The following is a 25,169-nucleotide window of genomic DNA, read 5'->3' on the forward strand; positions in this document are numbered from 1 at the left end:
CATAGAGGTGATATATTTTTGTACTAGTAATATATATAGTATAAAGTTACCAGCCCATAAGTTAGTCATCAACATGTACTGATAGTTTAATATATAAAGCCAAGTTGAATCATAAACAGGACAAGTTTTTAATCCATACGAAAATTAGTTTCTTAACCTGAAGCTGAGGCTACTAATCGTCACCTGCCAACTCTCAGATATTCTGAGCATCTGTAGCCCACTACATGTGCCATTTGGGCTTCCTGGAAGGTGTCCTGTAACTCCCAGTGGTATCATTCCCAGATGGTACTTTTCTGTGGTCACTCTCCCTGTGCCCTTCATTTACAGGGCTCTAAATCAACAGCGGGTACAGAAGCTGGAAGCAGAAGCGGACCAGTGGCAGGCCAGAGTCCTTGTCGTGGAGGCCCAGCACAACAGTGAGGTAGAAGCCAGGTTTTTATAGATGATAATGTTGATATTTTTTATTTTATTGGGATATTGCTATTTTGGAGAAACGGAGTAAAACAATCGGGTAAATTTCCTTTCCATTCAAGTCTGAGTTTTGAACAGTGACATATTTCCAAATGGGAAATGGGTCTGTGATCTTACAGTGAACCATTTATTGGCAAACCAGGACCATAATTATGCCTAACTCTCTTTGTCTTATGTGGTCTGCATTCTTTTCATGTATTAATGCATAAGTGAAGTTAAAGGGCTTAGAAAACAACATAACTTTAGTCAGAAGTAGCTAGAATGATCCCACTAAATAAGGAGGCATACTCACATGTGTTTATAGGTGTGTACGCACATGAATATGTATCTACACGTATGCACACATATAAAATAGAGATATTGCCTATAAAAAGCTTTTTCTAGAAGGATATACAAGGAACAGTTGCCAGTTCTCATCTCTCTAGGCAGTGAGACCAGAGGGTCATAGGATCAGGAAGGGAGGAGTTTAACTGGTTTAAAACTTTAGAAATTAGGATAAATAAGTTGGCTGTATTTTCCAAAACTCTCTAGTGACCAGTGGAGCATACCCTTCCTATCACCTTCTAAGAGTCTCCTAAGGACTGTCTGTAATAAGTTCTCACATATATATTCTAGGCATCTGGAGTCTTTGGTTCTGGTTCCAAACAATTATTGTTTCAAAGTTTAAAGAGTGAATATACAGTGTTATGGACTTCTTGTGTCTGTTACAGTGGAATTAAAAACAATCTTGCGAAATCGAAAACAATCATTCTTCTTTCAGATGGAGCCTCTACAAAAAGCTCTAGATGTAGCTAGAGAAGACAACAGGACACTGGCTATGAGCCTGGAGCAAGCTCTCCAGACAAATCATCATCTGCAAACAAAGCTTGATCACGTTCAAGAGAAACTGGAAAGCAAAGAACTTGAGCGACAGACTTTGGAAACCTTCAAGTAAGGGCAGTACAGTCGCAGTGAAATTAGGGAAGAGCCTCTGGGAGAGTAAGCTTGGCTAATTCACATAAACCAGTTAAAGCCTTTTTCCCTTTTGAGCTAGTACTCCCAGCAGAGCCATGTGAAGGAAGCAGGCATAGTTGAGCAGAGCAGATATTAGCTGGCTGGGGTACGCTCCTTTTCAGCTCTTCCCTCATCTACTGTCGGTCTTCTTCCGTACATGAAGGTTTAAACCAAGTTGGAAGGGACACTTACATGTTTCTGCCAAACCTTTTCTATCAGAAGCTTATGTGTCCTTTAAAAGTATGATCTGGAAAAGGAGAAACAGAAGCATGGATGGGAATAACCCCTCCAGGAGTGGGATAATTCCATTTAAGCAGCTGCTAAACCATTCATTGTTTTCAATTTTGTCCTGAGATTAGTTAGGTCAAACCCATCAAGTTCAGGTCAAGCCACTGAAGTTTTTTGTTAAACTATCTAGGCAAATAGGATTTAGATATTAATAACATCCCATGAAAGTTTATACCCAAGGGAAGTGCATTGTGCACGTGGATCTTTAGTCCTTTCATGCAGTGAACATACTGATACAGCAGGCAAGTATCAGCTAAAGCAAAGAGGGCATTTTTCATATTTGTAATCTGTACAAATTTTATATTCTGGTGAAATGTTGCTGGCTCAGGACTACTCAGTATTGGTTAAAACAAGAGTATGTGTTTCACTCTTTTGGGTGGATCTCTTTCTATTGAATGACTTTTTGTATTTTAATGCTGTAGGTAAATGCTTATTTCTTCTTCTGTTAATGAGTTCCAGATCAGTGATTTCTACCTGGTGACTTATCTACTTCTCATTGGTAAATGACATCTACTAAGATGTTTTCTAAAGGTGATTTATCATCTCTCTTTTTCAAAACAGAGAACAGATGAGTGAAGAATCCAAAATAGAAGCAGAACTGCATGCTGAACGCATAGATGCTCTAAGAAAGCAGTTTCAAATTGAGAGAGAAACTGCAAAGAAAGCAGCACAACGGGAAGTGACTGAGGTATGGAGGCAAGTGACAAAAGTCTCCCTCTAGGTGAATGCCTTTGAAGAGGAGAACCAGCTACAGGATTTCCCAGAATGGCTACAGTTGTTCTTTGGCTCTTCTAATCCCCCTGTCGCCAGCAAGCCAGCTACATCTCTATGCTGTTTGTAAAATTAACACACAAAAAGTTTCTGATATACAGTTATCTGCCCAATGAAGGAATGCCTTGATGACAGCCTTCCCACTGGAGAATAATAACTGAGTGGGAAAGAGGAAGGAGGAGACCGCCATCTGCTAGACAGATGGCAAGTCACCTGTCTCCTCAATTCACTTAACTAGCATCCATCATGCACCTACCTCCTCCTGAGAGGCACAAGTAAAAACAGCAGAAGATGTGGTCTGTGCTAAATGACCCCTTATTTAATTGTCATCTCCACTCTTTACATGAGACAACTAGGAAGACATCAGATGTTTCTTGGATAGCTAGAAGCTGTGTACAATTTTAAAGGAATTCAGAAGTAAGGGAAAGTTTGTTTTAGGCTGGTTGGGTGATCGAAGAAGAAGGGAAGCTTGTGAAATTATACAGGGTTGAGACTGGCAGAGCTGACAGGGCTGTGACACTCTCTATGTAAGAGGATGAACAAAGCTTAGTTACAAAAATAAATAGGACATGTGAGCAAAGAAAAAGGATTTGCCTCTCTTGATCAGAGCAGAGACTTTAGGAAATTTCTGAGAAAAAGGGGTTAGCTTAGATGAGACCAGCTGGTAGACGGCCTTGACTACCAGAATGTTGGATGGAAAGTATTAGGTAAAAGTAGAGCACTGTAGGTTTCTGAGAAGGCTGTGAGCACAATTTTAGGTAGGTTAGTCTATTAGCAGTGGAGAGTAGGTAAGAATGAAGAGAAACTGGAAACATGGAGGCTCAAGGGAACTAGAGCAGTTACTTTGGGCTTCAGATGATTAGAGCCAAGCAAAGTGTTTCTGTTGAAAAAGAGAACAATCAAATCAAAAATCCATTTTAATTAATAGAAAAATCAGACACTAAATGTATCATAAGCAAAGGGGAGGGAGTAATTAAAATAATTCCAAGACTTGTTTGGGGTGGCCGGTCTGTATTTTGCCAAATTTAGCGCAGTTAGCAATTGCACTTGACAGTGCACAGTCACAAAATCAGATTCAACTATTTACATGGTGCTTTGTAAATTGAAAAAGCACTGTATATAAGTGTTAAATGGGCACTGAAATTAAAAGTACCTTTATTCAGAGAGAGTTGTTCAGAATACTTAAGAGTTTAAATCCTTTTAACAGGGATCAGTAAAGACGGTGAACTTGCGCAGGAGAGACCAAGGAACAGTATGAGTGTGATGTCTTGAGCAGTTAGTGGCAGGGGTGGGCTCAGGGTGCACTGTTTAAGACTCCCAGCTCTGCCTCTTATTAGCAATGTGTAAATTTACTATCTGTGCAGATGACTTCACTTCTGAGTCTGTTTCCTCAGTCAAAATGGAAATCATCACAACTGCTTTCCAGGGTGGTTTTGAGGGTTAGTTTTTAGGGCTTACCCAGTTTTGACAAAGCTGTGATTGAGGTAATGGTGGAATATCTAACAGAAATTTAGTTGGGTGATAATAAAAGACTAACACTGTAGTGTGAGGTTAGGATCTGAGAGAATGAGCTAGTATAAAAGAAAAGGTAACAAATAATTTTGACTTTTTTCTTTGACATGAGTTAAATACTTACCAGCCACAGAGAATACCACCCTCCTCCTATCTTCTCCCTTCTCAGCTGCCGTCTCTTCTTCCTAAAAATCAAGTGGTACTCATTTAAGGGCATATGAGGAGGAGGGGGAACTCTGTAAAATGATTTAAGTAATGTTAAAAGATAAATTGAAGAAGAATAAAATTAAGAGTTTATTTGAACAAAAATCAATTTGAATCAGGCAGTATGCAATCAATTGCAATAGAAAGGTGCTCTGAGGAGTTGTATAAAATGAAAGACTTTTATAGGCAGAGGGGAGCAGGAACAAGGAAGTTAACTAGGCAAAAAAGTAGATTAGTTACTAGTAGCAGAGTTACTTCCTTTAAGGGGTGGCAGGGGTCTGTCAGGCAGATTACTCAACTAATGCTGATCGGGCGATTCCTGATTGACTGGTTTAAGAGTCCTTTTCTGGAAGAGCCAAAACTGTAATTAAGTCTCAGTTTGGTGACATAAGGCTTAGCATAAGTGACTTCATTGTGGGCCTGTTGTCTTGTTTTTAATAGTAATCACTATGTTATTTTTCCACTAGACAAGTTTATTAAAATTTCTAAACAAAAAGCAATATTCATAAGAACTATAAACTATGTAAATAAGCTACAAGGATATATTGTACAGCACAGGGAATATAGCCAGTATTTTATAATAACTGGAGTAGAATCTATAAGAATTTTTAATCACTATGTCATACACCTAAAACTAATATAATATCGTAAATCAACTATACCTCAATAGAAAAAAAGCAATGTTATAAAAATACATGCAAGGATAGTCAATAACTGATAGGTGTATTTACATAAACTGCCATATAATTTATTTCCACTTCTCCATACATGAGGTCGCAAGTGACTGAAAGAGACGCGCTTAGCTTTTTAAAAAAAAAAACAAAACAAAACCTTTAAAGCATAGCAATGAGCACTGAGCAATTAGTGTGTGCCAGGCTCTATATTCCTTCTCTGCCTCATCTTGTTTAACTGTTACATGAATCCTATGAAGTAGGCTATTCACATACTTTTCCAATGATGAACCTGGGGCTTAGGGAAGTTAATTATCGGAAATTACTTGACTAGTGTGTGGTGAAGCTGAGATTTTAACTTCTGTCTGATTCCAAAGCCATGCTCTTACAAAGCAAATGATGAACATACATTTACATTATCTGTTCTAAGAAAAATTGTGTTCTTTAGTGTTAAAAATTATGAAAATCACTGAGAGTGTTTCTCCACAAATCTACTTATTATTGCCTCACTTACTCTCCTTTTTAAAATATCTATTTATTTGGCTGTGCCAGGTCTTAGTTGCAGCACACAGGATCTTTAGTTGTAGCACACAGGAGCTAGTTCCCTGACCAGGGATCAAACCCGGCCCCCCTGCATTGGGAGCACAGAGTCTTAGCCACTGGACCACCAGGGAAGTCCCATCACTTAACCTCCTTTTGAAAAGAAAGGTCCAAAGAGAACAAAATATAGGGACACAGCTAAACATAAGCTTCTCTTACTGAATGGAAGGTTAAAACGTTCTAATTTTCCCTTTGTATCCCACAGCTGAAGAAAGCCCTTGATGAAGCCAACTTCAGATCAGTGGAGGTATCCCGGACCAACCGAGAGCTGCGGCAGAAACTTACAGAGTTGGAAAAGACACTGAACAGCAGCAAGGAGAAAATAAAGAGTCAAAAGGCCCAAATTAAGCTCCACTTGTCAGCTAAGACGAATAATGCTCAGAATACAGAGAGGATGAAGGTTGTATGAGAAACCCTAACTCTCCTCTCACCTCCTTAGTATCTGATGAGGATCCAGGCAGGCAGTGGTGGCTGGGGAAGATGGTTTCAGAGCACTACCACCACCATGGGTTCTCTGGGAATTACAGCTACACCTGGGAAGTGGGCAGATTGCCTGGGGGGAGGTGGGGGGAGACTTTTCCCGCAGAGATACTGCTGCATCAGTGTTTGGTTTCTCATTAGCTGCCAGTGTCACGTTCTAGCTCCCCGGCTGTCTCTTCCACAGTGATTGTACAAGACTTTGCTCCTTTGGGGTCAGGGGGCTGGATGGGAAGGAGAGCAGGAACTGGTAACTGTGGATCTCATGTGGGATTCTTTCTGTTAGCCTATAGGCAAAAAGAGCAAGCCAGTTTTTCCACTAATCATCTTTCTATGTTATTTCCACATTTACTTTCAGCAAATAGAAACAGAATTGAGGCAAATGGAGATAATTAAGGATCAATATCAGAAAAAAGACTATGAACAGGTAGATGATTTCCACACACTCTGTTTACCATTCACATGAAATCCTAAACTTGGACAGGTTCACCAACCGTCTCCCTCTTTGTGCCCTACCAGTCACTGAGTATCCAGAAATTTGTATCTGAAATGACTAACCTACAGAAGGAGATGCAGCTGTTGGCCAAGAGCCAATATGATCTGTCAGCTCGGAATAAACAGCAAGAGCTGCGACTCGAGGCAGAGTGGAAGAGGAGGCGGGAGCTGGAGCGTCGGTGCCAGGTAAAAGGGTTCCTAAGATTCATCTCAAAGATTACCAGCAAAGGCCATGTGCAAAACCCAGCATGGGGGCACCTGGCTTTTCTAGGCTGTGTAGAAGACAAGCTTACAAGTCGTTCATCTTAGCTAAGTCCTTAGAATCATATCTGGGAATGAAGCCTGGAGCTCTGACTGTGGTACCTCGTCTTCATGTTCAACTTAATAAAAATGATACTCATTTTTAAAGAACGGCTAAAGCTCACATATGCAAAGTACTAGTTACTAAGTAAGACTTCTGAACTTAATAGTGTTTCAGGAACTTTACACCCCTTGGTTCTTCCCCGTAGCTCAGATGCATCTGTTGCCGTTACAGGACTTTTATCTACTCCCAACCTAATGAAAAGCACACTTTATTACGGAAAAGGGACCTCAAGAGACCATCAAGCTCTTGCTTTCCAACAGAGATTGTCTGCTATGAAAAGTATTCCCCAGTTCTGGAAAGAGATGTTAATCACCTTTTCTCAGGAGAATCTGTAAATCAAAATCCGTAATCATATACACAAATGTAGGTTAAACTGAAAATAATAGTTTTTATCTTATAGTCTGGTAGCACCTGGAGTTAGAAAGTACCCCATCATACTTTCATAATTTGGTTGCTCATTTACTACAATATTGAAGCTTTTTCTTCCATATATAGTACATTGGGAGTTTGTAAAAAGTCTTTGTATCACATTTTCAGGAATTGGAAGAAACTATTAGACATCTGAAGAAATGTAAAGAGGCAACAGAGAATAAACTGAAAGAAGCTAGTGTGGAATCAGAACAGGTGAGCCAGACCCACGAACATGAAGACTTAGACAAGCTTCCTCAGACACGATGGCCCTGAAACACAAGTCAGTGTAATATCCTTCAGTAACATAGTTGTCAGGAGTGCAAAAGGCAAGAACCAATACCTTGCTCAGTATAGCTTCTGTTATAAAGAATAGTTTTAGATTAAGATTCTGTGTCTTGATGAGACATCATAGAATGCTAAAATATTGATTGATATTGACAAATATTAACTTGGTAGTCCAAGTCCCTGAAATTCCAGAAATCCCTGGAATTGGGATTGACATATATACACTAATATGTATAAAATAGATAACCAATAAGAACCTGCTGTATAATAAAATTCAAAAAAGAAGAGATTCTTAAGCTAAAGGTATCACAGTGACATTGCTGCCAGTTTATCCCTTTTGTAGCCATTAAATTACATGATAATATGACTGTCAGAATGGTATATTGAAAGGAATATGGAGGGGGCGGAGTGAAGATGGTGTACTAGGAGGACGCAGAATTCGCGTCTCCTCACAACTAGGGCACCTAACAGGCACCAGTGGGGGACCACTGACACCTAAGGGGATGGGAGGAACCCCCAGAGACCAGGTAGGACATGGGGCGTGGGGGGGAGTGAAGGAGAAGCAGAGGTGGGATGGGACTGGCACCCGAGAGGCGGCTGGGGGAAGGGAAGGGATTCCATGCCTGAAGGGGGAAATTTGGGGAGCACTGGGAGGGCAGAGGATCAAAAGGGAGCAGGGCCAGGTTTCCCCTGCCCAGTTGGGCCCCTGGGAACCTGCTGAGATCCCAGGCCTGACCCTCTGCCCACTGAGGCCCCCTCCAGCTGTGCGGGTCCTGAGGGAGTGGGAGGGAAGAGGGGGAGCAAAAGTAAAGGCTGGACCTGTGGGACCAGCACTCCTGAGGGGTGGCTGGGGGAGGGGAGAAGTTCCTACACCCAGTGGGACCCACCCACGGTAGGGGTCCAGCAGCAAAGGGGGAGACCCTGGAGGAGACAGTGGGGGAGGGCACAGAGGAATGGAAGGAAACAGGGCCAGCACTTTCCCTGTTGGGCTCCTGGGCCCAATCCTTGGAGCCTCCCTCCTACTGTGCAGAGCCCAAGCCCTGCCCCTACACCCCCACCCAGGGCCTCACCTCGACACTCAGAGACCCCCTCTGAGACCCCCTCCAAGGCACTGGGCCTAAACCCCACCCACACACCCTCACTCAGGGCCTTACCTCCACACTCCAGAACTCCACACTCCAGAGGCCCTCCTTTCCTTCCACCCAGGTCCTAAGCAGAGGCCCTGCCCCACACTTGAACATCACCCCACCTAGGCCCCACCCCCAGGGCCTTTTCCTGCTATGGGGCTCCTGAGCCTAGGTCCTGCCCCACCTTAAACCCTGCCCCTGCTTAAGTTCCACCCCTGCCTAAACCCCACCCCATAGCCAAGGCTTTTTTTTCTTTTTTCCTCTTAGATTGGGGTTCTGTTTTACCTTGTTGACTCATTGTTGATTCTCTTATATTTTTACATTTCCTAATCTTATTTTTCTAATTTTATTTTATTCTTTATACTTTGTTGTTCTCTCCTTTTGGCTTGTACCCTCCCCCCTTTTTTTTTCTTTTTTCTGTTGTAGTTTTATTTTACCTTGTTGCAATTGTTTCAATTATAGTTTTATATTTCCTAATATATTTATCTTTCTAATTTTATTTCTTTTTTATTCTTTGATACTGTGCTGCTCTGCTCTGCTCCTTTTTTTCCTTTTTCTTTTTTACAATGCTACAAAGCTTGCAAGATCTAGGTTCCCAGGACAGAGGTCAGGCCCAAGCTCCTGTAGTGGGAGCTCCAAGTCTGCTGGACTAACAGAGAAACTCAAACCCCAGGGAATATTAATGGGAGTGAGGCATCCTGGAGGTCCTCATCTCTGCACCAAGACCTGGCTCTATCCAACTGCCTGCAAACTCCAGTGCTGGACGTCTCAGGCCAAACAACCAGTAAGATAGGAATACAGCACCACCCATCAAAAAAAAAATGAAACAACAACAAAAAATGTTACAGACGAAGGAACAAGGTAAAAACCTACAAGACAAATAAGTGAAGATGAAATAGGCAAGCCACCTGAAAAAGAATTCAGAGTAATGATAGTAAAGATGATCCAAAATCTCAGAAACAGAATGGAGAAATTACAAGAAACATTTAACAAGGATCTAGAAGGTTACTGAAATTAAAAATACTCTAGAAGAAATCAGTAGCAGAATAACTGAGGCAAAAGAACGGATAAGTGAGCTGGAAGATAAGATGGTGGAAATAACTGCCAGGGAGCAGAATAAAGAAAAAAGAATGAAAAGAATTGAGGGCAGTCTCAGAGACCTCTGGGACAACATTAAACACACAAACATTCGAAATATAGGGGTCCCAGAGAAAGAAGAGGAAAAGAAAGGGACTCAGAAAGTATTTGAAGAGATTATAGTTGAAAACTTCCCTAACATGGGAAATGAAATAGTCAATCAAGTCCAGGAGGCACAGAGAGTACCACACAGGATAAACCCAAAGAGAAACACACCGAGACACATTAGTCAAACTATCAAAAATTAAATACAAGGAAAAAATATTAAAAGCAGCAAAGGAAAAGCAACAAATAACATAGAAGGGAATCCCCATAAGGTTAAGAGCTGATTTTTCAGCAGAAACTCTGCAATGCAGAAGGGAGTGCAGAACATAATTAACGTGGTGAAAGGGAAAAACCCACAAACAATATTACTCTATGCAGCAAGGATCTCATTCAGATTCAACAGAGAAATTAAAATTTTAACAGACAAGCAAAAACGAAGAGAATTCAGCACCACCAAACCAGCTTTACAACAAATGCTAAAGGAACTGCTGTAGGCAGGAAACACAAGAGGAGACGGAAAAGACCTACAAAAACAAACCCAAAACAATTAAGAAAATGGTAATAGGAACATACATATCAATAATTACCTTAAATGTAAATGGATTAAATGCGCCAACCAAAAGACAGACACTGGCTGAATGGATACAAAGACAATACCCATATATATGCTGTCTACAAGAGACCCACTTCAGACCTAGGGACACATACAGACTGAAAGTGAGAGGATGGAAAAAGATATTCCATGCAAATGGAAATCAAAAGAAAGCTGGAGTAGCAGTTCCCATATCAGACAAAATAGACTTTAAAATCAAGACTATTACAAGAGACAAAGAAGGACACTACATAATGATCAAGGGATTGATCCAAGAAGAAGATACAACAATTGTAAATATTTATGCACCCAGCATAGGAGCACCGCAAAACATAAGGCAAATGCTAACAGCCATAAAAGGGGAAATCAACAGCAACAAAGTCACAGTAGGGGACTTTAACACCCCACTTTCACCAATGGACAGATCATCCAAACTGGAAAGAAATAAGGAAACACAAGCTTCAAATGATATATTAAACAAGATGGACTTAATTGATATTTATAGGACATTCCATCCAAAAACAACAGAATACACTTTCTTCTCAAGTGCTCATGGAACACTCAGAATAGATCATATCTTGGGTCACAAGTCAAGCCTCAGTAAATTTAAGAAAATTGAAATTGTATGAAGCATCTGTTCTGACCAAAATGCTATGAGACTAGATATCAATTAACTACAGGAAAAAATCTGTAGGAAATACAAATACATGGAGGCTAAACAATACACAGCTAAATAACCAAGAGATCACTGAAGAAATCAAAGAGGAAATCAAAAAATACCTAGAAACAAATGACAATGAAAACATGACGACCCAAAACCTATGGGATGCAGCAGAAGCAGTTCTAAGAGGGAAGTTTATAGCAATACAATCCTACCTCAAGAAACAAGAAACATCTCAAATAAACAACCTAACCTTACACCTAAAGCAATTAGAGAAGGAAGAACAAAATAACCCCAAAGTTAGCAGAAGGAAAGAAATCATAAAGATCAGAAATAAATGAAAAAGAAATGAAGGAAACAATAGCAAAGATCAATAAAACTAAAAGGTGGTTCTTTGAGAAGGTAAACAAAATTGATAAACCATTAGCCGGACTCATCATGAAAAACAGGGAGAAGACGCAAATCAATAGAACTAGAAATGAAAAAGGAGAAGTAATAACTGACACTGCAGAAATACAAAGGATCATGAGAGATTACTACAAGCAACTCTATGCCAATAAAATGGACAACCTGGAAGAAATGGACAAATTCTTAGAAATGCACAACCTTCCGAGACTGAACCAGGAAGAAATAGAAATATGAACAGTCCAATCACAAGCACTGAAAGTGAAACCATGATTAAAAATCTTCCAACAAAAGGCCAGGACCAGATGGATTCACAGGTGAATTCTATCAAACATTTAGAGAAGAGCTAACACCTGTCCTTCTCAAACTCTTCCAAAATATAGCAGAGGGAGGAACACGCCCAAACTCATTCTAGGAGGCCACCATCACCCTGATACCAAAGCCAAAGATGTCACAAAGAAAGAAAACTACAGGCCAATATCGCTGATGAACATAGATGCAAAAATCCTCAACTAAATACTAACAGAATCCAGCAGCACATTAAAAGGATCATACACCATGATCAAGTGGGGTTTATTCCAGGAATGCAAGGATTCTTCAATATGCAAATCAGTCAATCAATGTGATACACCATATTAACAAATTGAAGGAGAAAAACCATATGACCATCTCAATAGATGCAGAGAAAGCTTTTGACAAAATTCAACACCAATTTATGATAAAAACTCTCCAGAAAGTAGGCATATCGTCCTCAATGGTGAAAAACTGAAACCATTTCCTCTAAGATCAGGAACAAGACAAGGTTGCCCACTCTTACCACTGTTATTCAGCATAGTTTTGTAAGTTTTAGCCACAGCAGTCAGAGAAGAAAAAGAAATAAAGGGAATGTAAATCAGAAAAAAAGAAGTAAAAGTGTCACTGTTTGCAGATGACATGATATTATACATAGAGAATCCTAAAGATGCTACCAGAAAACTACTAGAGCTAATCAATGAATTTGGTAGAGTAGCAGGATACAAAATTAATGCACATAAATCTCTTGCATGCCTATACACTAATGATGAAAAATCTGAAAGTGAAATTAAGGAAACACTCCCATTTACCATTGCAACGAAAAGAATAAAATACCTAGGAAGAAACCTACCTAAGGAGACAAAAGACCTGTATGCAGAAAACTATAAGACACTGATGAAAGTTAAAGATGATACAAACAGATCCATGTTCTTGGATTGGAAGAACCAACATTTGTGAATATGACTATACTACCCAAAGCAACTTACAAATTTCACAATTTGTATGGAAACACAAAAGACCCCGAATAGCCAAAGCAATCTTGAGAAGGAAAGATGGAGCTGGAGGAATCAGGCTCCCAGACTTCAGACTATACTACAAAGCTACAGTTATCAAGACAGTATGGTACTGGCACAAAAACAGAAATATAGATCAATGGAACAGGATAGGAAGCCCAGAGATAAATCCACTCACATATGGTCACCTTATCTTTGATAAAGGAGGCAAGAATATACAATGGATAAAAGACAGCCTCTTCGATAAGTGGTGCTGGGAAAACTGGACAGCTACATGTAAAAGAATGAAATTAGAACATTCCCTAACACCGTACACAAAAATAAACTCAAAATGGATTAAAGACCTAAATGTAAGGCCAGACACTATCAAACTCTTAGAGGATACTCTATAACATAAATCACAGCAAGATCCTTTTTGACCCACCTCCTAGAGAAATGGAAATAAAAACAAAAAGAAACCAATGGGACCTAATGAAACTTAAAAGCTTTTGCACAGCAAAGGAAACCATAAACAAGATGAAAAGACAACCCTCAGAATGGGAGAAAATATTTGCAAATGAAGCAACTCACAAAGGATTAATCTCCAAAATTTACAAGCAGCTTATGCAGCTCAATATCAAAAAAACATAAAACCCAATCCAAAAATGGGCAGAAGACCTAAAGAGACATTTCTCCAAAGAAGATACAGATGGCCAACAAACACATGAAAAGATGCTCACCATCACTAATCGTTAGAGAAATGCAAATCAAAACTACAATGAGGTATCACCTCACACCAGTCTGAATGGCCATCATCAAAAAATCTACAAACAATAAATGCTGGAGAGGGTGTGGAGAAAAGGGAACCCTCTTGCACTGTTGTTGGGAATGTAAACTGATACAGCCACTATAGAGAACAGTATGGAGGTTCCTTAAAAAACCAAAAATAGAACTACCATACGACCCAGCAATCCCACTACTGGGCATATACCCTGAGAAAACCATAATTCAAAAAGAGTCATGTACCACAATGTTCATTGCAGCTCTATATACAATAGCCAGGACATGGAAGCAACCTAAGTGTCCATCGACAGATGAATGGATAAAGAAGATGTGGCACATATATACAATGGAATATTGCTCAGACATAAAAAGGAACAAAATTAAGTTATTTGTAGTGAGGTGGATGGATCTAGAGTCTGTCATACAGAGTGAAGTCAGAAAGAGAAAATCAAATACCGTATGCTAACACATACATATGGAATCTATAAAAAAAAAAAAGGTCATGAAGAACCTAGGGGCAAGACGGGAATAAAGACACAGACCTACTAGATAATGGACTTGAGGATACAGGGAGGGGGAAGGGTAAGCTGGGACGAAGTGAGAGAGTGGCATGGACATATATACACTACCGAATGTGAAACAGATAGGTAGTGGGAAGCGGCCACATAGCACAGGGAGATCAGCTCAGTGCTCTGTGACCACCTAGAGGGGTGGGATAGGGAGGGTGGGAGGGAGGGAGACGCAAGAGGGAAGAGATATGGGAACATATGTATATGTATAACTGATTCACTTTGTTATAAATCAGAACCTAACACACCATTGTAAAGCAAGTATACTCCAATAAAGATGTTTTAAAAAAATAATTAATTAAAAGGAATATGGACTCCTCTCTTGTGAGTTTGCCAACAATGACACTTACTGGGCCCTTAAGGAAGTTACATTTACTTTCTGTAACTCATCAGTTACCACTTCTATAGTAGTCAGGAAGTTATTACCTACCACTGTTACTCTGATAGATGGCTTGGAGTAAGTTTCAATAAATGTTGGCTCCATTCTCATTCGCCATACAAGAGGAGACATGATGTACAATGAATGTCATTTCAAGCATCTTTCCCTCAACTTCTGATAAAGAGAAAAGTGGGGTTTGGTTTGGGGGTGGATGGGAGTGTGTCTGTCGTCAGGATGCACAAACAGACCTGGAAAATACTTTAGCTTTGTAGCTTTCTAAAAGTTAAATGACAAGCAGAGCTCTGTTTTCTTATCTCACTATTTTGTACCCACACTGTGACCTGGTTAATATGGGACAAGTACATAGTAGCACAAATTTATAAAGGACCTATTATATGGCTGGTGCCGTGTTAGGTGATGGAGATACAGAGTGAATAAGCCAGACAAAGCCCCTGCTCTCATCGAACTTGCCTTCTCCCAAGCAAGAGAGAAATACAGTAGTCTCTGAGACCTCAGAGTCAAACGTGAAAATGCTGTCCATGAAACATAAATAATCAAAGGGGGAAAACCAGTCATTTTACTTTTTATTCTAGAGAATATGTTCTACAGCTGTTTTGAAGCAACCTTTATATATAATAAAAACCTGTTGGCTCTACCTTCAAAATAACAAAATATCCCAAATACATAGAAAGGTGCCAGGCACATATAGGCTCTCAATAAACATCTGTCAAGTAAATGAATACTGATTCTAGATCATCTTCAAAGGCAGACTATTAGAGGGACTGTTTTCAAGTCTAACAGATCGTTTGGAAATTTGTGCTTAGGAGCTAAAGTATAAAATATTTTGATAAAGGAAATAAAAAATACCATTTACACTAAGCTGGTCCAGTGTTTTTACTAATTCATTGTATTACCTTTATAAAGCACAGCAGGAAAATCTAGGCTTTACAGTTCAGGGACTTTGGAGAAGTGTTTAGTCTTAGAGAACAGAACTCAAAGTGTGGTTTGAACTACCACATGAATTTTCAATGCCATCTTGTACTTTCACTCCTATCGTAACTTTCTCCCAAGCCCTCTCATCTCAGTTCACATCCAGGAAATATTAACAAATGCATGAAAATCAGGTTTGCATTCATTGTTTAACTCCATATTCAGAAATTATTCTCTCATCTATAGGAGGATGTGTATTATGCAAACAGGTTGCAAAGACTATGCAGTTAGAATTTGAGTCTTTTAATATCTAAGTAAAGTCTCTTGAACTGGCAACCATAGGAAGAAAACTTCCAGTTTAACTAATATGAAGCCCATTTGCTAATTGTGGGGGGAAATAAAGCTTTTAAATTATACAGTGTAAAAAGAAAAAGTCTTGGGCTTCCCTGGTGGCGCAGGGGTTGAGAGTCCGCCTGCCGATGCAGGGGACACGGGTTCGTGCCCCAGTCTGGGAATATCCCACACGCTCCGCTGCGGAGCGGCTAGGCCCGTGAGCCATGGCCACTGAGCCTGCGTGTCCGGAGCCTGTGCTCCGCAACAGGAGAGGCCACAACAGTGAGAGGCCCGCGTACCGAAAAAAAAAAAAAAAAAAAAAAGAGTCTCTTGAACTAATACACAAAAAGATTAAGTGTTCCTTTGTTGTAAATTTTAATGAGAACATTTGTATGTGCAGATAACAGCTAACCTGGAAGAAGCTCAGCGCTGGTTTAACTGCAGACTCGATGGCCTACAACTTGAGCTGACCAAAAACCGGTTGCAGAGGGAAGACAGGTGGCGGGAAAAGGTGGAATATTCGGCTGTCGTAAGCAATTCTGGATTTGTTCCTACTCAGATTTCTAATTACACAAGTTCTCTCTTCATCCAGCTACTCTCCACTAATCTGTAGATTTCTTTTAACTACTGTTTGGAAAACCAATGAACTGAATTTCTTTCTTAAAAGTTCTACCTCTCCCAAGCTGTCTAGTTTAGAACCACCTATCTTGAAAAATGACATCCATAAAGACAAAATAGGTCCTCAGCTCTGCAGTTAGTTTCTAACAGTTTTGGGGTGTGTGTTCTTTCCAACAGGACCAAGATAAAAGGCACAACGGCGTATCCAATCAGTCTGCTCTACATCGATGGGAGAATAAACAGAATCTTAGACTTGTGCCCAAGAAGTGTCATTCTGAACTAAAGAGAAAGTGATGTCCTTGACAGAGGAGCTTCTTCACTTAGAACAGCTACATCACCCTGATTCCCTGAGCCCAGCAACTAGGGCTGGGCTGTTTCCAACGTCATCAGAACATGAAGTCTTTGATGTGGACTGAAGATTTTGGACCTGAGTTTATCCTTTTATGAACTCTTTGATATCAATATAGAACCACCCCATCTTTTTTGTCCCTTTCCCCCCAATAAATTTATATTAATGTGTTGTATGATAGGAGATGCTGTTTCATGATACTTGGCTATTGTTTTAAGTAAATTTTATCAAAAAGCATTTAATGAGGTACTAGATGATTTGGCAACTAAATGATATGATACTTTATTTCAGTGAAATGTCCTAGTCTAACATCTAGTAGATAATCCCTGGAAATACGATCACCTGAAAAGTAGTAAAAACTCTCCCACTGTCTAGTAAACATACACTCTTCTATGCTGGGTAATTACTAGCACACCTTTTATAAGACCATATCTCTATTTGTATATAAGATATCTCAGAGGTTGTATTTGCAGCTTCCTTGGACATTTACAAAGAAGTTTATTCAACTCTGTTCCAGGAGATTATGCCTGACCAATGTAGTTCTCCCTTACTATAGTAAGCAATAAATTCAGCTTTATCTTCTCATTTCAGATTAAGTAATCCAGATTTAAAGTATGTAAACAGCTGACATAATATCTGGCTTAATTGATGCTCAAGTAATGGTAGCTGCTGGTAATAGTATTAGGACCTAAATCAAGTGAGCAATTATAAAATTAGAATATCAAATATAAGACTCTCAGAGGTTGATGAGCCCACCACTCAATATCTAATATAAAAAAAAAACACAGCTGGGGACTTCCCTGGTGGCGCAGTGTTTAAGAATCCACCTGCCAATGCAGGGGACATGGGTTCAATCCCTGGTCCAGGAATATCCCACATGCCGCAGAGCAACTAAGCCCATGTGCCACAACTACTGAAGCCTGTGCTCTAGGGCCTGCGTGCTGCAACTACTGAGCCCGCATGCTGCAACTACTGAAGCCCACGCGCCTAGAGCCCATGCTCCGCAACAAGAGAAGCCACCACAATGAGAAGCCCACGCACTGCAACAAAGAGTAGCCCTGCTCTCCGCAACCAGAGAAAGCCCACACGCAGCAACGAATACCCAATGCAGCCCAAAATAAATAAATATAATAAAATAGAACAAAATACTAAAAAATAAAAAAACACAGCTGAATTTATTGCTTACTGTGGTAGGGGAGAGATAAGTTAGTCAGACCGTGGCCTCCCTGATCAGAGCAAACTGCTGATCTTATATAGGGTTTTGAGGAAGCATGGAGTTCAAGCACTGGAAGAGTTTCAGAGGTTTAAGTAGGTTGACATCATCTGTAGATGTGTAGTACTTGAGTGAGACTATTGTTGATTAGACATTCAGAGGCAAGTTTCCTGGAGGGCGTCCATTTCTGTGTCTGACTTTCAAGAGTGAGGGACCCACTGATTGGCAGGCTGGTAAAAGCCTCCTTAGGTTGTCTAACTCCTATAGTATTTATCCCTTTGGAGGTAAGGAGGTATTGTCAATTTGATGGTATGGGGGAGTCAGAATCTTGAAACAGCCTAACTAAGAGCCCTATAGAACAATTAACCTTGGTCCTGGGGTGGCACTGAAAACCTTGGTCCTGAATTATGCATAGTAACAAAGATCCCAATTGCTGCACAGGAGAGATGATCAATCTTAATGGGATGCAAATGAGTGTTGTCGCGACAGTCACATGCCAAGAATATTAATGTCCTCATCCAGAACAAGAGGAGAATTATAGAGTTAGATTGGTGATCAATTCTAGTCAAGATTATAGTTAAAACTGCCTGTTTAGTGTGATGATTTGTTAAAGTATTTCTATGATACTTTAGAAGTGTTTCTATAGTACGTTTAGAGTGTCTATCATATATACTAGCTTCTATTGTGACCCTCTTTCATTTGAAATAACAAAAAAACAGACAAAATATGAAACAATGGTTTTTAAGAGACTGGACATCAAGCAACAAAGCACTCTCATCCCTGAGAGAAAGGGAACAAGTGAGGTGAGCCCTATTGTTGCCTCAACTTACAGCCTTGAGGGGGTTCAGGCTATGATGCAAGGAGTGGAAATTAGGATGGGTTCCCTGGGTTAAGGAACGAGAATTGAAAGTCCAGGGAGACACAGGCTGCAAGCGTTCCAGGACAGAGTATGGGAGAGGAGAGAGCTGCACAGAGGGAGCATCTCAGAGACGTCCACAAGGTCCTCTCTGAGTATTGAGCTGAGTACTGGTTAGCACATGCCTTTGAGGAATCTACCTAAGGCTGGAGAAAAAACCATCCAAAAGGGTTAGAAGTGACGGCGCCCAGCATGCAGGTGCACGCACATTTACACGCACGCGTGTGCGCACGCACACGTACACACACATACAGTACCAGTTCTCACCAGCCAGTATTGGAAACCTTGTGACTTACGGGCACTGGGTAGTATACAACAGGGCCTTGCCTCAGTAGTAGCAAATAGTGAGCCCTGGAGTCAACACAGCTCTGCTCCGAACACATCTTAACAGCATGGCCCCAAATGACCCACTTCCAAGTAACTGTGTTCCAAAACAGAGCTTAAGAATATTTGGAAAAATACAAAAAAATGGTACCCATCAAGGTAGAATCACGATTTCTGGCAAAATTATCAGGCATGCAAAGAAGCAGGAACATAATGAGAAAATCAAAATTGACCCAGAACTAACACAAACATTAGAGTTGACAGACAAGGACATTAAAACAATTATTGTAACTATTCTGTATACTCAAAGAATATTATACCAGTAGATGGTAATATGAGAAAAAGAAAGTGGCAATAGTTTATAATTATTTAGTTAACTAGTAGGAAAATGATGAGTGATTTCCTTTAGCAATAGAGATTTACTGCATGTGGTAACATCAGATTTAAAGGTGAGCCTAACACAAGATCTGAAGATGCTTTGACTAATTTCTTGAAGACTGTCATTGTTCTGAAGCAAGGAGACTAAGCCATGGCTTCTACTGATTTAAGGGACAGGCAGTGCCATGTTTTTAACACCCCTAGAGCACGGCCTACCCTTTTCATGTCAGTACAAAAAGAGATTTATGAAAATCTAGGAAGAATCAATCTGAACTCTAATTGACTTTGTTCCAGTTAGCCTGTCTGTAAAGTCTTTTACCCTTGGGGATTCTGAGACCATAACTATTTCTTTGGTAATTTTTTGATCAGCTTTATTGAGGTATAACTGACATTAAATTATAAGATATTTAAAGTATACATTGTAATAATTTGATATTCACTGTGAAAGATTCTTCTCATCTTGCTAATTAACACATCCATCACCTCACATCTTTAAAAAAAACTTTGGTGAGAGCACTTAATTTCTACTCTGTTAGTAAATTTTAGTTATACAAGACAGTATTTTCAACCACAATCATCATGTTATACATTATCTTATAACTGAAAGTTTGCACCCTTTTCCCAACTGCTTCCTATTTCCTCTACCTCCCAACCCCTGGAAATCACTTTTCTAATCTCTGTTTCTATGAGTTTGATCTTTTTTGGGGGGATTCCACATGTAAGTATCTTTGGTAATTCCTTGAGTCATTTCTTTAGGTTAGTGTAGGTATTCTAATGTCACATCAGCTATAATCTGGTAATATGAAAGGGCTGCAGTATATTTTCTCTGGAAGTAGATCCTGCCTATTAAATCTGTAGGTGCCACAAAGAATAAAGGAATATTTCTCCAACAGAGATCCCAAAGTATCAGATATGGGTTGAGACTTATTGTAAATTCTCAGTTTTTAGAGTGGTTCTAGTAGACCAAATCAAATACAGTTTATTTCTTCTCAAGCTTCTATGATTACTATACATGTTCAAATTCTTCATCATCTTTTATCATGTCAGTCATTTTTACATTAAGACAAAATTCTTCTCTCTCTCTCTCACTCTCACTGTAAGTCATTTTGCTTTTTAGACAACTTCAAAACTCCTCTGAGGATCTGATGTTCCAGAGTAGCAGGATTAAGGGTAGAGATCACTAATATCCATAAGAATGCTATATTGTTCCACTTGGGAGTTTAGAGAAAGGACGAGGAACTGTTGTGGACTCAGGTCTCCCTCAGAGCGGCCATGATGAGACAGATTTTGGACTGTCCTTCAGCTTGTTAGCCAGTATTGAACCATTGTTATTTCAGTGCTCCTTTCACTTGCACTGTTCTCCTGGCTTCTTTACCTACAGGCTTCCAATTCTTAACAGAAGACCTTTTGGTCTAGTTTTTATCTCAGGGGTCAATTTTATCTACAGAGCCATAGTTTGTTCACTCTCTAAGCCTCTCTAAAAACATCTGGCCACATATTATATATTTTCTAAAAATACTTTCACATTTCAATTTTTCTTCTTAATAAGTTCCCTAGTTTCTATTCAAGCCTGTTAACAAAAAGGGAGGACTAGTCCTCCTTTACTTCAGCTGTGGGGTCTACCCCAGAATACTTTCGAAAAAAGAGGAGATTTTCTAAGAAATTTGACTATTTGATAATATTTGACATCTCTCCTCTCAAGAGTGTTTATTCTGCGCTTTTGTCCCTGGTGATCTCTCACTTCATTGAGCGAGGTGGCTCTGTGGTGGTACCACACTATGATATTTTCTCCACCTTGGATTTCCTTGGGCAATAGGGACTCTGTAAACCATTTGCTAATGTAATCCCTTTTCTAAATGGTCAGAAACGATGAACAATATATAGAAGACTAAAACAGACTGGAATATTTCCTGATTACCAACCCCAGCAGAGTGTTTTTCCTTTCTTATATAGTTCTAATAAGAGATCAGGATTGAGTCTCATTGGAAGGATTGGTTCAACGCCACCCTCAACCAATCACTGTGACTTGAAAGATGAATTATCTACTGACTGGTTAGATCTCTATGTGAGATGTGTCTATCTCTGCAACTGAGGGTGGTCCCCAAAGGAAATCTAAGTGATATTTCCAGAAGAAAGGGGAAATGGAGGTGGACCAGATCAAAACCACAGATGTCAAAAGTTTGTAAGTGGAGAAAATACACCAAGGTCACTAGTGAACTTCATTTACACTGCAGCCAGAGAGCTTTGAGTAGCGGATAGGGTCCTCATACTGACACTTGTTTTCCTCTAGAGCACTAATGGACAGCCACGAGCTGTCAAGTTCTTCCTGAAGCTTTTAAAACTATTTCGTTAGTAACCTATGTATAGGGGCTTTCAGGTAACTAAAGACGTGGCGGCTACTTAGCTGTCTGCCTTCTAATATTCCCTTCACAAGCAATATGAAACAAGAAAGAAAAAGTAAATTCTACACGAAACCATACTCTATATAACTCGAAGGCAGATAATGTCAAATCTTCAAAATAATTAAGTAAAATGAGGAGGCTCTGTGGCAGACAAAGGTAGACCAAAATAACTGCAGTGAAGACAGAAAAAGGAAACTAGGGAAGGAGTCTGAGGTTGATCTGGAACTGCCACCACAAAGACTAAATGCACCCTAAATCTAGACACACTAAAAAGTGTCCAGGCAGATCAGAGCATGAACTACAGGAAAGGAACTTCAAAGTACATACATGATTTAAAAGGTACAGGCATGATTTAAGGGGGCAGTCATCAAAATGCATAGATTCTGGAGGAGTAAAAAAGGCAAAAGGGAGAAGCCCTTTTTTGAAATTGTTAAGGGGAAAGAGAAAAAAGGAAAATTTTAGGGCCAGTAAGAAAAAAGAGAAGCATAAAATACCATACCTGTGAACAAGAGGAAAGTTAAGTCCGTACAGAGCTACTGCAGAAAGTCAGGAAGTGAAATTCCCTACATTTCAACTGAGGAAAATTTCCAATAAGCATTCGTGAAGGAGGACACAAAAAGTGAACATTCCAAACAAATGTATTTCAGACAAACTTTTGAGGACACGATAAACCACTGGGAAACAAATTCAAAAACTGAGACCAGAAATGGACAAAAATCAGAAGTAAAAGGAGAGTTGTTTAAACTCAGGAAAGAAATGGAAGAAAAAGACAAATTGTCTCAGAAATGAGGAATAAGTTACAAGATGCTCAAGGGAGAACAGATTCAGATGAAAATAACAGTCATTGAAGAAAGGCAGGAAAACAACCAAGAAAATGAAAATTGTATAAAGAAGTTCAGAGAAAATGTAAATGGAATGGAAAATAGGCAAAGAAGGAATAATAATCGTGTTATTGGAGGCCCTGAGGAAGAGAAAACAGTAGAATAGAAGAAATATTTTAACCTACATCCCAAGCACACTTTCCAAAAATAGAAAAAATAAATGTATATCTGAATCTACATTAATAAGGATGCTGCGGGTACCCTGGGAAAACTGATCAACTTTGAGACATATTCTAATAAAACTATTAGATTTCAAAGACAAAATGTTATCAAAGTCTACAGGCAAAAAGATCAAATAACTTAAAAGGCAAAAGAAACTGGCAATAGACATTTAAAAACAAACACACCAAGCAAAGCAACAGTGCAGCAGTGTGGTAGGCAGAATTCTAAGGCCCTGAGATTTTCTACACTCCGATATGCATGCCTACACCATCCCTGGGACTGTGAAAATGGTGATTTTACTCATGATTCAATTATATGTTACAATTGACTTTAAGAAAGTCCTGGTCTAATCACGTGAGTCTTTTAAAAACTGTTTTCCCCACCTGGTTACAAAAGGGGAAGTCAGAGATTTGAAGCACAAGATTTCACGTGCCCTTTCTGGCTTGAAGATGGAGAAGGCCACATGGCAAAGAATGCAGGTGTCCTCTAGGAGCTGAGAGCAGCCCCTGGCTGAAAATCAGCAAGGAAATGTTGACCTCACTCCTAAAACTGCAAAAAAAACTGAATTCTGCCAACAACCAGGTTGAGCTTCAAAGCAAATTCTTCCCTAGACGTCCAGAGAGAAGCACAGCCTTGCTGATACCTTGCTTTCAGCCTGTGAAACCCTGAGTGAGACTCTAGCCTCGCTGTGTCTGTATTCCTGATGCACAGAAACTATGAAATAATGAGTGTGTATTATTTTAAGGGTTTAAGGTAGCAGCAATAAAAAGTTAATACAAGTAGCGTTTTTTTAAAACTCTAAGAATGTGTTAAAAAAAAAAAAAACTCAAAGAATGTGTGTGAACCAAGGATCCAGCAACACTGTCCTTCAAATAGCAAGACTAAGAAAATTGGTTAGAAACATATAAAAACTTAGAGAATTCTGTACCCATCAGCCCTTCTTAAGAAATTTGCAAGAGCAGAGGTCAGCAAACTTTTTCTGTAACGGGCCTGATGGTAGATATTATGGGCTTTGAGGGTCATATATGGTTTCTGTCACTCATTATTCTTTGGTTTGTGTGTGTGTTTTATACAACCCTTTAAAAATAAGGAGAAAAATTCTTAGCTCATAAACCATATAAAAATGGGCTATGGGCCATATTTGGCCTGTGGGCCTTATTTGCACAACCTCTGTATTAAGGATGAGCCTCATCCAACCAAGTGATAACTGGGAAAATTTCAGGCAAAGGACTGATGGTGTGAGCATTTAAAAATATATAAAGCAGGGCTTCCCTGGTGACGCAGTGGTTGAGAGTCCGCCTGCTGATGCAGGGGACACGGGTTTGTGCCCCGGTCCGGGAAGATCCCACATGCCGCGGAGCGGCTGGGCCCGTGCGTCCGGAGCCTGTGCTCTGCAACGGGAGAGGCCACAACACTGAGAGGCCTGTGTACCACCAAAAAAAAAAAAAAAAATATATATATATATATATATATATATATATATATATAAAGCAATATATGAAGCAAAGGTCAGAATAACAATGGAAAACTGATGTACAAATGTTGCACATTATGACAAAGCAGAAATGCAACTACAAAAAATGGCAAAAAGAAGAAGGAAATACAAAAATAGAATAATACTATTGCTATGTAGGCCACAGGAGGGCATTAAAGGATAAACAAAAACTTGATAAACCAGATAGCCAAAGGTTAAATAAGGAAACTGGACTAACAGCTTTTTAAAAAGTACAAGCAAGGGAGGCAGTTCAAGACGATGATGTAAGAAGATTCTGGACCCACCTCCTCCTACGGACACACTGAATCTACAGCTATATATGGGACAATTTCCTCTGAAAACTAGCTGAGCATCTCCTTTACATGGGGAAAATGAGCAAAAGGCCACATCAAAGCGGTAGGAGAGGCTGAGATCCAATTTCATCACAAACCCCATCCCTGGCATGGCAACCCACAATCAGGAGGAAACTTATAAACCCAGAGCTGCTCCCTGAGGAGTGACGGGTTTGTACCCCAAAAAAGGCACCTCAACTTTTAAGATTTGCACATGAGAGACAAGCCTCCAAAACATCTGGCTTTGAAATCCAACAGGGCTCATGTCCATGAGACCCAAAGGGCCGCAGCAATCTGAGAAATGGCCCTT

At 39.8% G+C, this 25,169-nt stretch overlaps 1 protein-coding gene and 1 long non-coding RNA gene across 2 annotated transcripts in view; one reads left to right on the forward strand and one right to left on the reverse strand.

The window, feature by feature from the left end:
- Positions 1 to 16,732, forward strand: part of CCDC150 (coiled-coil domain containing 150) — a 92,171-nt gene extending 75,439 nt beyond the window's left edge. Inside the window, 9 exon segments of the mRNA XM_079923670.1 lie at positions 328 to 421; positions 1,232 to 1,401; positions 2,314 to 2,440; positions 5,716 to 5,910; positions 6,346 to 6,414; positions 6,507 to 6,668; positions 7,384 to 7,470; positions 16,190 to 16,300; positions 16,565 to 16,732. Of these exon segments, the coding sequence (XP_079779796.1) occupies positions 328 to 421; positions 1,232 to 1,401; positions 2,314 to 2,440; positions 5,716 to 5,910; positions 6,346 to 6,414; positions 6,507 to 6,668; positions 7,384 to 7,470; positions 16,190 to 16,300; positions 16,565 to 16,690 (1,141 nt within the window). The 3' untranslated portion in view covers positions 16,691 to 16,732.
- The window catches only part of LOC307187515, a 40,349-nt gene that overhangs the window by 1,815 nt on the left and 13,365 nt on the right, over positions 1 to 25,169 (reverse strand). The window contains exon 3 of the long non-coding RNA XR_013828630.1: positions 4,160 to 4,220. This is a non-coding gene — a long non-coding RNA (uncharacterized lncRNA). The remainder of the gene's footprint in view (positions 1 to 4,159; positions 4,221 to 25,169) is intronic.

Source organism: Stenella coeruleoalba, assembly GCF_951394435.1.
Source record: "Stenella coeruleoalba genome assembly, chromosome: 6".
NCBI classification, from domain to species: domain Eukaryota; kingdom Metazoa; phylum Chordata; class Mammalia; order Artiodactyla; family Delphinidae; genus Stenella; species Stenella coeruleoalba.